Consider the following 15,260-nt stretch of genomic DNA (forward strand, 5'->3'; position numbering starts at 1 on the left):
CTTAATCCACACTCTATACGCGTCAGACTGTTCATTCCTTTCAACAGTTTCTGTAATTCTTCTTCGCTTTTACTGAGGATATCAATGTCAGCAGCGAATCTTGTCACTGAATTCATTTCGGTAGAAACTTGTTACCTAGCTGCAAGCTTTCAGCTACGATTAGTTCACATGTGCACAAAAATACTCACCGAACATCCCACATACCGTGAAATTATCATGAGGTCCTTCATGCAATCTTCAGATATACGTATTTCATACGAACGTGTGCTGCAAATAATGCCTCCGAATTTTTTATCATTCATCTCTACATGTTTTCAGCCTCCTGCTGCTATAGTGCTCTGAATTGCAGCATCTAGCATTGCGGTGTGGAACGTAACTTTGAGAGCTTCGAATTCGAAATCTGTCCATTCATAGAGCACCCTTTCCTTCAGCGTGACAATGCCAGACCACACACGAGTACTGCGACATCAACAATAACCCGACCGACGCCTTGGGTTCGCTGCCTTTGGTCATCCACCATAATGTTCAGACTTGGGTCCGACTTTCATCTGTATCCAGAACTTAAAGAACATCTTCGATGTCTTCCCTTTGATTGTGATGAAACGGTACAAGCAGAGGCGAGGTTGTGGCTCCGTCAAGAAAGTGCCGGTGTCAACAACCTGGTTTCTCGTTGGGGGAAATGACTTCGTTGCCAGGGTCACTACGTAGAGAAATATATTATGCACACTCAAGAATAAAAATATAGATGGTAATAACGTTTGTTTTGTTTAAAAAGCTTTAAGAGTTTTCACGTAAGAAATTCTGGGGCATTACTTTTCAACACTCCCTTGTACACTACACAAATTGGTCAAGCAGAGTAATTGGAATTTCGGTTAAATCTTTATATTTTCTACAGGAGGTAGCACTTTTAATACCTCTCGGTGATGAGGTGGTGATGAGATATTGAAGAATAATCAGTGTCCTGATGAAAAATGTTGCCTGTCATCTGTGAATTGTTTATGTGAAACACTTAGTCAACAGCTCGCAAAGCGAAGCATCTGAATGTATTGAACTATGTCGACCTATATCAGTCGAATCTCTTGTTTGCTGTCTACCAAACCATACAAACCTTTCAGATCTCTGTTCATCTCATCCTCGTAGTACACATTTGTGAAAAACCAGAAAAAGAACATTGTGGTAGATATACAGAGTGTTTCACTGAATGTGTTTGCCCCTGTAAGTTACGAAATAATAGGCGACGGAAATATTTATTGCGGTTGGTCACCATAAGAAACTTTACACAGTCTTCGGAGCTATGAACATAGTTTACTGTGTTATTATCCAAAGAGTTACAGCGAAAAGATACCATTTCTTAAATGGAACAATAATTGTTTCTATCATGAACTGGAATCAGTAGCACCAGCTGTGTATACATCAATTTAAATTAAATTCCTATCACTTTTAGTTTGGGAGCTACAACCCTTCAAAGTTTCAGGGGCAGATACCACACACGCTACCAATAACGCAATGCGCCTTCTAAATGTGGTGCGGCCGAGTTGCAGGTGTCACGGAGCGAGAAGCTTCCTCGATGTGTTTTTAGACAGCCGAGTGTCGCCGCACACGGCCGTATACCCGACGTTTGAGCCACACAAACAAATGGGGCTCAATATACCACAGTTACCGACATCGGATGAAGATGGCACACACGAACAACGAGTACGTTGACATGTTGCTGATGCCCGGCGAGTGAAGACAGGATGCCACTGAAGCAGTAACTGCATACGCCGTGAGATGTCCTAGGCGAAGAGCTCCGGCAGCCATTACGTTCTTGCGTGCCGTACAACGATTTCGGGAAATAGGCAGCTTGATAATGCGCCGTAGTAACAGACGAAGAACTGCAAGATGTGAGGAGACGGAGGTGTTTGTTTTAGCTGCGGTACACCACGATCCTCATGTCAGCTTACGAGCCGTTGCTGCAGTCGTTGGTGTCAGTCTCTCATCTGTGTGGCATATAGTATACGGCCATAGGTTTCACCCTTACCGCCTGTCACTGACCCAGGAGCTGCATGGGAACGATTTCCGTGCAAGAGTTACATTCTGTGAATGGGCCGCGCTGGAGTCTTTGCATGGTGTTATGTTCTCTGATGAGTCCACGTTCACAGATTATGGTGCAGTGAATTGCCATAACGTGCCCTACTGGGCCGCAGACAATCCTCACTGTGTACGACCTGTCGACCGTCAACGTAGGTGGTCTATTAATGTATGATGTGGAATCCTTGAGGATGAAATCATCGGTCCACACTACTTCTCAGGTGAGTTATATCGCGTGATAATAGTCGACAGTTTGGGTGGTTTCCTTGAACATGTGTGTCTACACACAAGATTCTATATGTGGATACAGCACGATGGTCTCCCAGCCCATTCTGCGCATGCTGTTGTGGAGAAACTAAACAACAAGTTTGCAGGAAGGTGCTTGGGGCGCCATGGTCCTCATTCATGGCCCGCAAGAACTCCCGATTTAACACCATTAGATTTATTTTTGTGGGGATATCTAAAGAATCGTGTTTATGTCACTGAGACCACATCCCCAGATGATCTAAAACGGCCCATCGAGGACGCATGTTGCTCCGTGACACCGGCGATGTTACATCTCGTCCGCAGATCCTTTAGAAGGCGCATAGCATTGTGCAGTCAGGAACACATATTTGAACATCTCACTTAAATCATTTCCCACCGCCAGAACATCCATCACCCACCACACAGCCATGTATTATGCACAGCCTGTGGTATCTTCCCCTAAAACTTTGAAGGGCTGTAGCGCCCAAACTAAAAGTGATGGGAATGTAACTTAAATTGATTTATACACAGCTGGTGTTACAGATTCCAGTACATGATACAACTATTGTTCCATTTAAAAAATTGTATCTTTTTGCTGTAACTCTTTGGATAACAACACAATAAACTATGTTCATAACTCCGCAGACAGTGTAACTTTTCTTATGGTGACCTAGCGCAATAAATATTTTCGTCGACTATTAGTTCGTGACTTACAGAGACAAACACATTTAGTGAAACACAGTGTATGTCAGATATACTCAAAATAATATTTAAACAATGGCTTATTAGAAAAAGTAAAATATTTCAGATACTTTGGATGTGAAATTGTTAATTTTCAAGAAGTTCGGTATGCTAAATGATGAGATTATACCTGTGTCGACAATGTGTAACAGAAAGGCAGATTTTGTTTATAATATTTGAGACATATATCTACATCCATGTAATTACTCAGCAATTCCATGTTAAAGTGCTTGGCAGAAATTGTATAGAACCACTTTCGTGCTATTTCTCATCTCTCGAACAGCACATGGGAAAAAATTTATATCTTAACCTTTGCGTGCGACGTTAATTTCTTCGTATGTAGGTGACAGCTAAAAAATTTTGGCACTCAGAATAGATAGTGAGTGACTGAAATTTCATGAAAATACCTCGCCGCAACTAAAAACGCCTTAGTTTTAACGAGTGCCACCCCAGATATCTGATAATGTCAGAGAGATGCTCTCTCGTATTTCATGATGATACAAAATACCGCCCTCCCTTGATCTTTTTCGATGTTCTTCGTCAGTCGCATCTGGTAAGAATCCCGTAGCGCACAGGAATTCCCCATACGAGGAAGGACAAATGCAAGGTCGGCAACATCTTTAGAAGATATGTTGCATCCCCTAAATGCTTCGCAAGCACAAGGTAGGCGCTGGCTCACCTTCCCCGCAACGTAACCAATTTTTTGTACGGTATCGAAACTTAGATACATCATCGACGATAACGGAGTCCGCTCGCCAGATTTCAAGACTTCGAGTATGATGTGAACGAGGTCAGCTCCTGTAATTCACTTGGTATCTAGCACAGAAACTTAACCACTACGTGTGCACGCAAATATAAGGCAGTATCTCTAAAAGGTCAGTATGAGTCCAGCACCTGGCTAGAACTACTACATCCTGCCGAGGTTCTTTTCAACATCAAAAGAGTGATGTCAAAGTGCAGTAAAGTTTTAGAGCATGCATTGTGCCCTACGAAACAGTAATAAAATGACCGGCGCCATTCCAGGTTTCGAAGAGTAACATTTGTCGACAGCCCTTTCACACTTTCAACGTTTATATGTACTAAATCGAAGTCACTCTTAAAATCTGGTTTACTGTTCGCACAGCAGAGTCATCGCACCTGGCGAAACCGGCATCGAGCCATGAATGTGCTATGAACAAATATGTCCAGAGTCACCACATCATATGAAAAATTATTTACCAACGTCTGACATAAGGAGTATGGTGTCATATAACTGTGTTTCACATCAGATGTGTACCAGCAATGGTAAGAAAGAGAGGCATATTCTACTCTTTATGTTATGTCTCTAAATCAGTGCTGAAATGTAACATATTCTCATATCTTCTGATAAAATTGTTGTTTTGTATTTTATGAAAATGACGGGATGTTGAAACACTTAATTTGATTTTGCAAATAATAAAAAGTGTGGTCAAACCATCACAAAGTTAATTAAACGTAGAATATAGTTTAGTTGTTCTATGTCTATAAGGTAATGTCCAAAAAAGTGGTCTTTGTATTTTGTTAGAGCTATACTGAAAAGTTTATCTTATCATGAATATAATCTAAACTACTGGCTACTAAAATTGCTACACCAAGAAGAAATGCAGATGATAAACAGGTATTCATTGGACAGATAAATTATCCTAGAACTGACACGTGATTACATTTTCACGCAATTTGGGTGCATTGATCCTGAGAAACCACTACCCAGAACAATCACTTCTGGCCGTAATGATGGCCTTGATACGCCTGGGCATTGAGTCAAACAGAGTTAGGATGACGTGTACAAGTACAGCTGCCCATGCATCATCAACACGATACCACAGATCATCAAGAGTAGTGACTGGCGTAATGTGACGAGCCAGTTGTTTGGCCACCATTGACCAGATGTTTTCAGTTGGTGAGAGATCTGGAGAATTTGCTGACCAAGGCAGCAGTCGAACATTTTCTCTATCCAGAAAGGCCCGTACAGGGACTGCAACATGTGGTCGTGCATTATCCTGCTGAAATGTAGGGTTTCGCAGGGATCGAATGAAGGGTAGAGCCACGGGTCGTACGACATCTGAAATGTAACGTCCACTGTTCAAAGTGCCGTCAATGCGAACAAGAGGTGACCGAGACGTGTAACCAATGGCACCCCATACCATCCCGCCGGGTGATATGCCAGTATGGCGATGACGAATACACGCTTCCAATGTGCGTTCTCCGCGATGTCGCCAAACACGGATGCGACCATCGTGATGGTATAAACAGAACCTTGATTCATCCGAAAAAATGACGTTTTGCCATTCGTGCACCCAGGTTCGTCGTTGAGCACACCATCGCAGGCGCTCCTGTCTGTGATGCAGCGTCATAGGTAACCGCAGCATGGTCTCGAAGCTGATAGTCCATGCTGCTGCAAACGTCGTCGAACTGTTCGTGCAGATGGTTGTTGTCTTGCAAACGTCCCCATCTGTTGACTCAGGGATCGAGACGTGGCTGCACGATCCGTTACAGCCATGCCTGTCATCTCGACTGCGAGTGATACGAGGCCGTTGGGATGCAGTACGGCGTTCCGTATTACCTTCCAGAAGCCACCCGATTCCATATCGTGCTAACAATCATTGATCTCCAACGCGAGCACCAATGTCGCGATACGATAAACCGCAATCGCGATAGGCTACAATCCGACCTGTATAAAAGTCGGAAGCGTGATGGTACGCATTTCTCCTCCTTACACGAGGCATCACAACAACGTTTCACCAGGAAACGCCGGTCAACTGCCATTTGTGTATGAGAAATTGGTTGGAAACTTTCCTCATGTCAGCACGTTTTAGGTGTCACCACCGGCACCAACCTTGAGTGAATGCTCTGAAAAGCTAATGATTTGCATATCACAGCATCTTCTTCCTGTCGGTTAAATTTCACGTCTGTAGCACGTCATCTTCGTGGTATAGCAATTTTAATGGCCAGTAGTGTATGTGTGCACCTAATGGGTCAATTTTTCTGCTTGATTCAGCTATCGGCTTATTATTTCTTCACTGGTTGCTCGTTCGGGTAGTTCCTTGCAACAGAAGAAATTACTTGCCATTCCAGCCCATCAGAATATGTAGAAATGAAGTTGTACATGACGGCAAATGTCGATAGACTCATCGATCTGAAGTGAGAAGTTGCGGCTGCTGTTCTATTTTCCCTTTCAAAATGTCTTCGATATCACAGGACGTATCACTAACTCAGCGGCTGATTGTATCAGCAGAGAGAGTAATTTCAGTATCACCTTTTGAACCAAGGACAATTTCTACTATATCTTTACTAACGGGCATTAATAACATTTCTGCTTTTGTCTGTGGTTTTTTGTCGTTTACGATAAGTTCGACAGATCTACCGACGTAGTTATGAACTTCACTTGTGTTTTTCTTTATTTTGTTCCACCAAGCGCCGAAAATATTTCACATCTTTACTTAACAGACGGGAATATTTTGTTGATAAATATCGATTGGGCAGCAGCACGTTTAAGTACCCATAGATCAAAGCGTGTTAATAAGTGCCCTTAGCAGATACCAGATGATGAATTTATGACGTCAGGTATACCCGATGATCAAAAAGTCAGTATAAATTTGAAAACGTAGAGAGGTAAAAATTGAGACATAGGCTTGGAATGACATGGGGTTTCATTGGAACCAAAAAATTAAAAAAAATAAAAAAATAAACAAGTATTGCTAGACGCGTGAAACATCTCTTGCGCGCGTGGGTTGGTGATGATCGTGTGCTCAGCCGCCACTTTCGTCATGCTTGGCCTCCCATGTCCCCAGACCTCATTCCGTGCGATTATTGGCTTTGGGGTCACCTGAAGTCGCAAGTGTATCGTGATCGACCGACATCTCTAGGGATGCTGAAAGACAACATCCGACGCCAATGCCTCACCATAACTCCGGACATGCTTTACAGTGCTGTTCACAACATTATTCCGCGACTACAGCTATTGTTGAGGAATGACGGTGTACATATTGAGCATTTCTTGTAGAGAACATCATCTTTGCTTTGCCTTACTTTGTTATGCTAATTATTGCTATTCTGATCAGATAAAGCGCCATGTGTCGGACATTTTTTGAACGTTTGCATTTTTTTGGTTCTAATAAAACCCCATGTTATTCCAAGTATGTGTGTCAATTTTTACCTCTCTCTCTCTCTCTACATTATTCCGTGATTTATTCAGTCTCCAAATTTATACTGACTTTTTGATCACCCAATATAACAAAAAACATATACTGACCTTCATGAAAGCGTAATGCAACGAATACGAGTTTTAAAAATTCACTCGCCATGCAAATGTTATCTATTGGTGTTACCTCGTCTGTTAAAGTGTACAAAATCAGAAACTCAATCTACAATTTTGCAGTATCCTTGTACAAAGGATAAAAATGATACATACAACTCCTTTCCCGAAACGAAACTGCGTACATAGTTTAGAAATGTTAGCAGATCGTTTTATTTGTTGCTCAAGCTGACCATACAGGTACAAGTTGGCCTAATCCAAAATGCCGTCGTTGAAACTTTTACTCATGCCACCATTCGTAGCAGAACTTTTCTGTTGTCTTTCATAACACATATGCGGTATCGTTTTGTGTTGGCGATAGATAATCAGGGAATGAGTGTGACACCTTGCTGTTGAGCCTGCGTTTTGTTTCAGCACCGGAAGAGCGCCCCAGAAGCGACTCCCGGTGCGGGGCCGCGGCCATGGCCGGCGGATCGCCGCTGCTTCAATCGCAGGTGAGCTGCAGCCGCCCCGCGCGAGTTTGGCAGGCCGCTCACCCCTCACATGACAGCAACACCCGTGCTTCGTCAAGTGCCCTTGCAGAGTTCTGCCCCTTTAGATAGAACGAAAAGTTTTCTCTGTCCGCAGCACACAGAGAAAGATCACTTCCTTATCGGTAAGTTACGGCGTTATCTTCTGTACGAGCTAGTCCCACGACAGAAATCAACAGACGGTGCTGAAGTTACCACCCCTGCTCCATCATAGTTCATGGTAATGTGTACGTGATGAGCGCTGGCATGTCTGGGATCTGTATGTACCCAAAGATGAAATGATGAAACATCTTGTGTCCAATGTGTTTGCTAAAGGGTGATTTTATTTGGGTTTTGATTGAACAGTTTACAGTTTTAAATTTTAGTTACATGATTTATGAAGCTAGTTAATCGGAACCGTGTTTATTAGCAATAAAAGAGCTGCAGTTGGAGTGTACCATTAGCAGTTGGGTGCAGCATTAGCAGTTAAAGTATTAAAAATGCAAGATGTATAAATATAAACGAAGTTCATTACCATTGCTTTTATTTCACGATATATTCTATTTTGTACTGCAAACATATACATTTCAGATCCCCTTCACAAAACATATTCTGTCTGTATTTATGTTTATCTAACACGGACAGAAAATTTAAAAAATCTGTTATAAGAATAACGCTCTAAATTAAAAGTCGTTCACCAGAAGTATGTTCACAAGTTGTTTATTTATTAGTTAACAATAATTGTCACTAAGTTGTATAATGTTTGTGAATCATGGTTTTGTAACAGCTTGCAACAACAGTGAAAGTATCTCATGCTAAGTCCTAATGGATGCTAAAAGCACGAAATACCCTAAGCCGAAAATAATAACTTAACTACTGTAATGCAATCCCTGAGGGATCTTACCGTATGTATGTAGCAGCTCATAATCTTCATTTGGGGCAGATACTTGTTCGGTAATTTTTAGAATTTTTATGATCGTTTGTACGTTTGGCCACTTCAGAGTAATAACTTCGCAGGTTTCCATTCACTTACGAGGTATATGACTTTATGTTATCAAATTGCACAAGAGAGGAAATCAGTTTTACGGAACAACACTCTAACCATGTTCTCAGAAGTTCCTCAATATCATTAAATTACAGTTGCCTAAGTGTGTGGTAAAGAAGTAGCATCTCGTACATAGTGCAAACCTTCACAAAAATAAAATACAGAATGGAAATGTTTGTTTTATTTCAGAAGAAACCCACAACCATCCATTTCATAATTCACATAATATACAGGGTGATTCACCTGGCTCTGCCGATGGGTTTTATGCAACCCACAACGCCTTCAAATACCACTTGCAAAATTTTCATATTCTCTCGCTTGCTACTCGCGAACTATTACTATTACAGAAGAAATGAAGACGACCTTTTTGTAGGAAATTTAATGTAGTTAAATTTTGTTGTGGGATATGTTTGCGTCAGAGGGCATAGTTTCAAATTACTAAAGAAAAACGTACTAAAGTGATCATCAAATGTGTTTTTTTTATTGTTTTGTTGCATAATTCGAAAATAGTGGCCTCCAGTGAAAACGTTTCCCAGTACAAACTACAGGGTTATTACAAATGATTGAAGCGATTTCACAGCTCTACAATAACTTTATTATTTGAGATATTTTCACAATGCTTTGCACACACATACAAAAACTCAAAATGTCTTTTTAGGCATTCACAAATGTTCGATATATGCCCCATTAGTGATTCGGCAGACATTAAGCCCATAATCAAGTTCCTCCCACACTCGGCGCGGCATGTCCCCATCAATGAGTTCGAAAGCATCGTTGATGCGAGCTCGCGGTTCTGGCACGTTTTTTGTTAGAGGAGGTTTAAACACTGAATCTTTCACATAACCCCACAGAAAGAAATCGCATGGGGTTAAGTCGGGAGAGCGTGGAGGCCATGACATGAATTGTTGATCATGATCTCCACCACGACCAATCCATCGGTTTTCCAATCTCCTGTTTAAGAAAGCTTCTGCTTTAGCCTTTTCCGTAAGATTTTCCAAACCGTCGGCTGTGGTACGTTTAGCTCCCTGCTTGCTTTATTCGTCGACTTCCGCGGGCTACGCATGAAACTTGCCCGCACGGGTTCAACCGTTTCTTCGCTAACTGCAGGCCGACCCGTTGATTTCCCCTTACAGAGGCATCCAGAAGCTTTAAACTGCGCATACAACCGCTGAATGGAGTTAGCAGTTGGTGGATCTTTGTTGAACTTCGTCCTGAAGTGTCGTTGCACTGCTATGACTAACTGATGTGTGCATTTCAAGCACGACATACGCTTTCTCGGCTCCTGTCGCCATTTTGTCTCACTGCGCTCTCGAGCGCTCTGGCGGCAGAAACCTGAAGTGCGGCTTCAGCCGAACAAAACTTTATGAGTTTTTCTACGTATCTGTAGTGTGTCGTGACCATATGTCAATGAATGGAGCTACAGTGAATTTATGAAATCGCTTAAATCATTTGTAATAGCGCTGTATAACTACATAAAATTTCCTACAAAAAGGTGCTGCTCATTTGTTCTGTAAATCTACTAGCTTTCACATAACGAGAGAGAAAATATGAATATCTCGTGTGGGGTTTCTGAAGGCTTTGTAGGTTAAATAAAATCCATCGGTACGGGAAACTGAAATCACCCTGTGTAACTACCTACAGCAGCTACAGATGATGCTTTACACAGAATGGATTGAGCCTATCCATTTCATCATCTTTTCTCTTGTCTGATGTGGTCCACCACGAACAAACGTCTTAATCTGAGTGTAGAACTTGCACCCAAACTTGTCATTTACCTGTCGGATGTATTCCAATCTCTGTCTTCAACTACAGATTTTACCCTCTGGAACTCCCTCACTTACCACGGATTTTATTCTTTGATGTCTTAACACATGTACTATGTATGACCCTGGCCTTCTTATTGACAATGTTTTCTGCGTGTTCCTCCCTCAGGATTAGCCGAGCGGTCTTCGGCGCTGCAGTCATGGACTGTGCGGCTGGTCCCAGCGGAGGTTCGAGTCCTCCCTCGGGCATGGGTTTGTGTTTGTCCTTAGGAGCATTTAGGTTAAGTAGTGTGTAAGCTTAGGGACTGATTACCTTAGCAGTTAAGTCCCATAAGATTTCACACATATTTGACTTTTTTGTTCCTCTCTTCATCAATTTTGCAGAGGACCTCTTCTGTCCTTATCAGTCTAACTTCTTCTGTAGCACCACATTTTCAGACGCTTTGATTTTTTTCCTATTGTTCAATATTCCATGATTCGCTATCGTACAGCGCTGTGTTCCAAACGTACGTTCTCTGAAATTTTTTCCTCACATTAAGGCCAACGTTTCATGCTCTGGAACTGTTTTGGCCGGGAGTACTATCTTTGCCTGTGTTAGTTTACTTTTTTGTCCTCCTTGATTCGTTCTTCATTTGTTATTTTGCTTTGAAGGAAGCAGAATTCCTTCATTTCACCTACTCCGCGATACTCCAATTTTGATGATAAATATATTGCGAATCTCATTGGTGGTACTCAGTACTTTCTGGGAGTTAATCCAGATCCTTAATCTGCGCTCATTACACTGTTCATTTCACTCAATAAGTCCTGCAGTCCTTTCTCACTTTTACTGAGGATTCTACAGTCTGGTTTGAATTGTCGTTTGGTTGCTGCTTTACCCACTGATTCATAGGAATTCCGAATGAACGTACGTATGCTCTCAGCCTTATCGAAATACTAGTCTTCCAAAGCACTGTCTTTCGCAGGAACAGCATCTTTTTCAGTCATGTCTTCAGGTAGTCCTACCCCGCCCGCATAGACCTTCAGCATTCTGTCTTCACCTACCCGCTGTCTCTTTTACTTGTAAAGGCAGAATTCCTCTGTCAATCGTAATGTTGATGTCTTTGCATTTCATGTCACCGAAGGTTGTTCCGACTTTTATGTACAGTGGTTCAGTCCTTCGTTTTTCAATTTCTTTATAGTGTTTTTCTTCGCTTCCGTGCATTTACCATTTGTTTCATTCCTCGGTTACTTACATTGATGTATTCCTGTCTTCTCAGCATTTTTGCTCTTCCCTCTTTCCTCATCAGGTGAAATACTTTTGCTGTCTCCGAAGGTTTCTACACTATTCCGTTCCCTGTACCTACATTTGTCCAAATTATGTGATTGCTTTTTTTTTACATATGTCCATTCCGCTTCAACTGGTCTGTATACACCATCACCCTTTATACAGTCTTAGAGAACTCCAAATGCATCTTAACATTCTTGACCACATCAGTATCATAGTTCTTTGTACATGGAGTCCTCCGAACAATTTCCTGAAACCTCAGTACATCATTGCTAAAATTGTGGTCTGAGTCTATATCTGCACAAAGGTACGCCCTAAGATCCATTACGTACGAAAGGAAATTATGACAGTAACAAGAGACCAATTGAGGCTGGATGTGGTATCCTGAGCCCATGAGTTCTCGACGTAAACAACGGCGATCTTCGTTGGGTACCTATGGTATTTACACTTGCAAGCTGGAGATCTATCTTGTAGGTCATGAAATGATGATAGTGGTAACAAAAAGAGTAACAGAACAGATGCATAAAGGCCAATGTAGTTATCTCCTGTCTGTTCGTGGAATGAGGAGCATATATCAGGTTCAAACAAGGTCTTATACTCTGTTCCAAATTGTCGTCCGATGGCCAGGATACGATCGTGTCTTGTACACTGACAGATTTGTGACTCACTTGAATACTTTTGCTGAGTACACAAGTAGGAACTAGTGCGTTATACTGCACCATGGGTGGTCAACAGAAAAGACACATCGGTTGTGTCCCTGCGTCAACAACACTCTCAGATTGTTATCTGACGATCTGTACGACTGTAAAAAAAATTCAGGACAATTTATACATAATTTAGCCTCTCCCTAGTCAATGATATCCCTTTTTAAATGTGAACAAACGAAAGTAAAATCGTTAACAAAGAGAGATATAACGATTCTGCTACTAGTATCAAAAGCCCATAGCCTCATTTAAATATTTAGAGTTGATAATAAAAATGTATATGAAATTGGACACTAACGTAAAATCAGTACTAGAGAGAACAGGCAGCTTTGAGAAGGTTTTGGGAAAGCGCCGTGTAAGTTGACACCACGTGCAATACGCTATATTGGAGGAAATTGAAAGCTTTGAGAAGGTTTCGGGAATTCGCCGTCCCGATTCCTTTGACACGCGTGCAAGACGCTAGTACGACTATCTCTGCGTACTGGTTCAGCAGCCGTAGCCCTTATCACATAACTATGCCAACAGACAATGCATTAACTCAATAATGGGTTGTTAGGATCGGAGAATGCAAATCCTCGGAGTATGTAAACAGCAGACGGCGAAGAAAGACGACGCTGCCGGTGAGAAAAGCTCTCGAGTATATTCGACGAAGACAGTAAGACATTTCCGCTGCCGCTGCCCCACAGGTCGAGAACAAGTCCAGGGAATAAGCCAAGGATTCGTCGAGGAGTACTGGAGCCGTGTAATGCAGTTGAACACGGGTGCACATTTCCTTTGTCTTGTAGGGACGAAGCTCATAATTTAGCTATAAAGTCAATGAGGAATCTGGGGTAGAAGGACAGAGATAACACCAGCGCAGAAGCTGTTCACAAGACATGGTTTGATATCGTAGTTTCTAGAGAGGTCAGCAGGCCACGCGAATTTAATCTGTCTGCCAGGATATTTCATGTCCTGTAAGCGTATAAATGAGCCTCTTGTTTAGCTGCAGTGGCGATTTCAGAGGAGCTAATATAACGTGATTGATAGTTATTGCGCATGTACGACGTTGCTTTAGTGCACAAGTGACTTCTTTGCCGAGTAATGGAGCTTCTATGTTTGTTCGCAGGTACCGCAGATTCGTCTCGCACTCGCAGCGAGGCCGTGGAGTGACTGCCCCAGCGATTCGTAACCTCATGGCCTGCGTCACAGAAAGGCGATCTTTTTTAAATCGTCTGTGTCTTTATTGTTGACTGTTTGTACTCTTTTAATAAAAGCGGATTTTTTGATCGGCATTCTGCTATTGTATTTATTAACAATAACAGTTACGTTTGATTCAGTTACCCTTAATTCTAAGGTAATATATTCGAAAACTGCACCTGGGAATCATACAAGCTACTTGAAACGCTAGATGTTACATTCTAAGAAAGACGAAAAAAAGTAAATAACGGAGCAAGGAGTTATGCAAATTGGTCACAATTGAATATACATACAGCTGTCGACAGAAAATACAAAATTTTAAACTTTGTCGGCCGATAGATGAATGTGTGACGTGGCAGCGTAAATACCAGGGCGTAAGGTCTTTGCGTATTTCATTCCGTGTACCCAGTTGGACAGTAACTATGCCTCGCAGACAGGCGCGTGACAGTATCCAGAGACGTCAACATTTGGAGGAGGACGTATACTTGGGATCAAGGAAGACATTTGGAGTAACCGGCGAATCGGTCGACATTTGAATAGCAACGATGCCAATCTTCGGCGATGTTGGCGGGAATGCGTGGACCATGGCCAAATACAGCGTCAAAAACGAAGAGGTCTACCTAGGAAGAAGACAGAACGCGAGAGCCGAGCAATAGTCAGAGAAGCGTTCACAGCCCTGGATTCATCGTTATCATCGATCCGACGCGCAGCTGGTACTCCAGTGGACACAGGAACATTAATAGGCGGCTGACAGGATGAGGGCTGAGGTCACAGCGTTGCTTGCGCTGACTACCATTGGTTTCCGTGCAGCAACAAACATATTTGTAGTGGTAACGGGCAATGTCGTTTACCGGAGTAGAACTGTCTTCAGTGATGACTTCTGCCTCGAACTGAGCCCCGGCGACCAGTGAAGACGGGTCTAGATACGCTCCGGACCGCTGTAGAATGACAACCTGACTGTCAACCGCCTTACAGCCCGACAATCACGAGTGATGGCCTGGGGTGCCATTTCTTTTCACAACAAGACTCCTTTGGTGGTCATCCGCGGCACCCTTACAGCACAATGGTAAGTCGGTATTCTAGGCTACTGTTTGTTGCCCTCCGTGGGAAGCCATCCTCGGCTTACATTTCAGCAAGATAATGTCCTCCCGCACAGGGCGAGAGTTTCTCCTGCTTATCTTTGTGCTCGCCAAGCCCTGTCTTTGCCCGTAAGCTTCCCGGATCTCTCCCCAGCTGAGAATTTTTGGAGCATTGTGACTGGGGCCTCCAGTCGGCTTGGGATTTTGACTAACACGCCAATTGGTCAGAATTTGGCACGATATCCCTCACCGGCGCATCCAACAACTTTGTCAACCAGTGCCAAGCTGAATAATTTCTTCTACAAGGGCATGAGCCGGACCAATGTTTTATTGACCAGCTTAATTCATGAAACTGTCTCTCTTGATTAAACCATCCAATTTTTCTAAAAC

The 15,260-nt window shown here is 42.5% G+C and overlaps 1 protein-coding gene across 1 annotated transcript in view; it reads left to right on the plus strand.

Annotated features, from left to right (window-relative positions):
* LOC124595562 overlaps positions 1–13,843 on the plus strand; it is a 124,908-nt gene extending 111,065 nt beyond the window's left edge. Inside the window, exons 6-7 of the mRNA XM_047134349.1 lie at positions 7,745–7,824; positions 13,721–13,843. Coding sequence (XP_046990305.1) covers positions 7,745–7,824; positions 13,721–13,783 — 143 coding nt within the window. The 3' untranslated portion in view covers positions 13,784–13,843. The remainder of the gene's footprint in view (positions 1–7,744; positions 7,825–13,720) is intronic.
* The last annotated feature ends 1,417 nt before the right edge of the window (positions 13,844–15,260 follow it).

The sequence above is a fragment of the Schistocerca americana genome, chromosome 1 (genome assembly GCF_021461395.2).
Source record: "Schistocerca americana isolate TAMUIC-IGC-003095 chromosome 1, iqSchAmer2.1, whole genome shotgun sequence".
Lineage (NCBI taxonomy): Eukaryota > Metazoa > Arthropoda > Insecta > Orthoptera > Acrididae > Schistocerca > Schistocerca americana.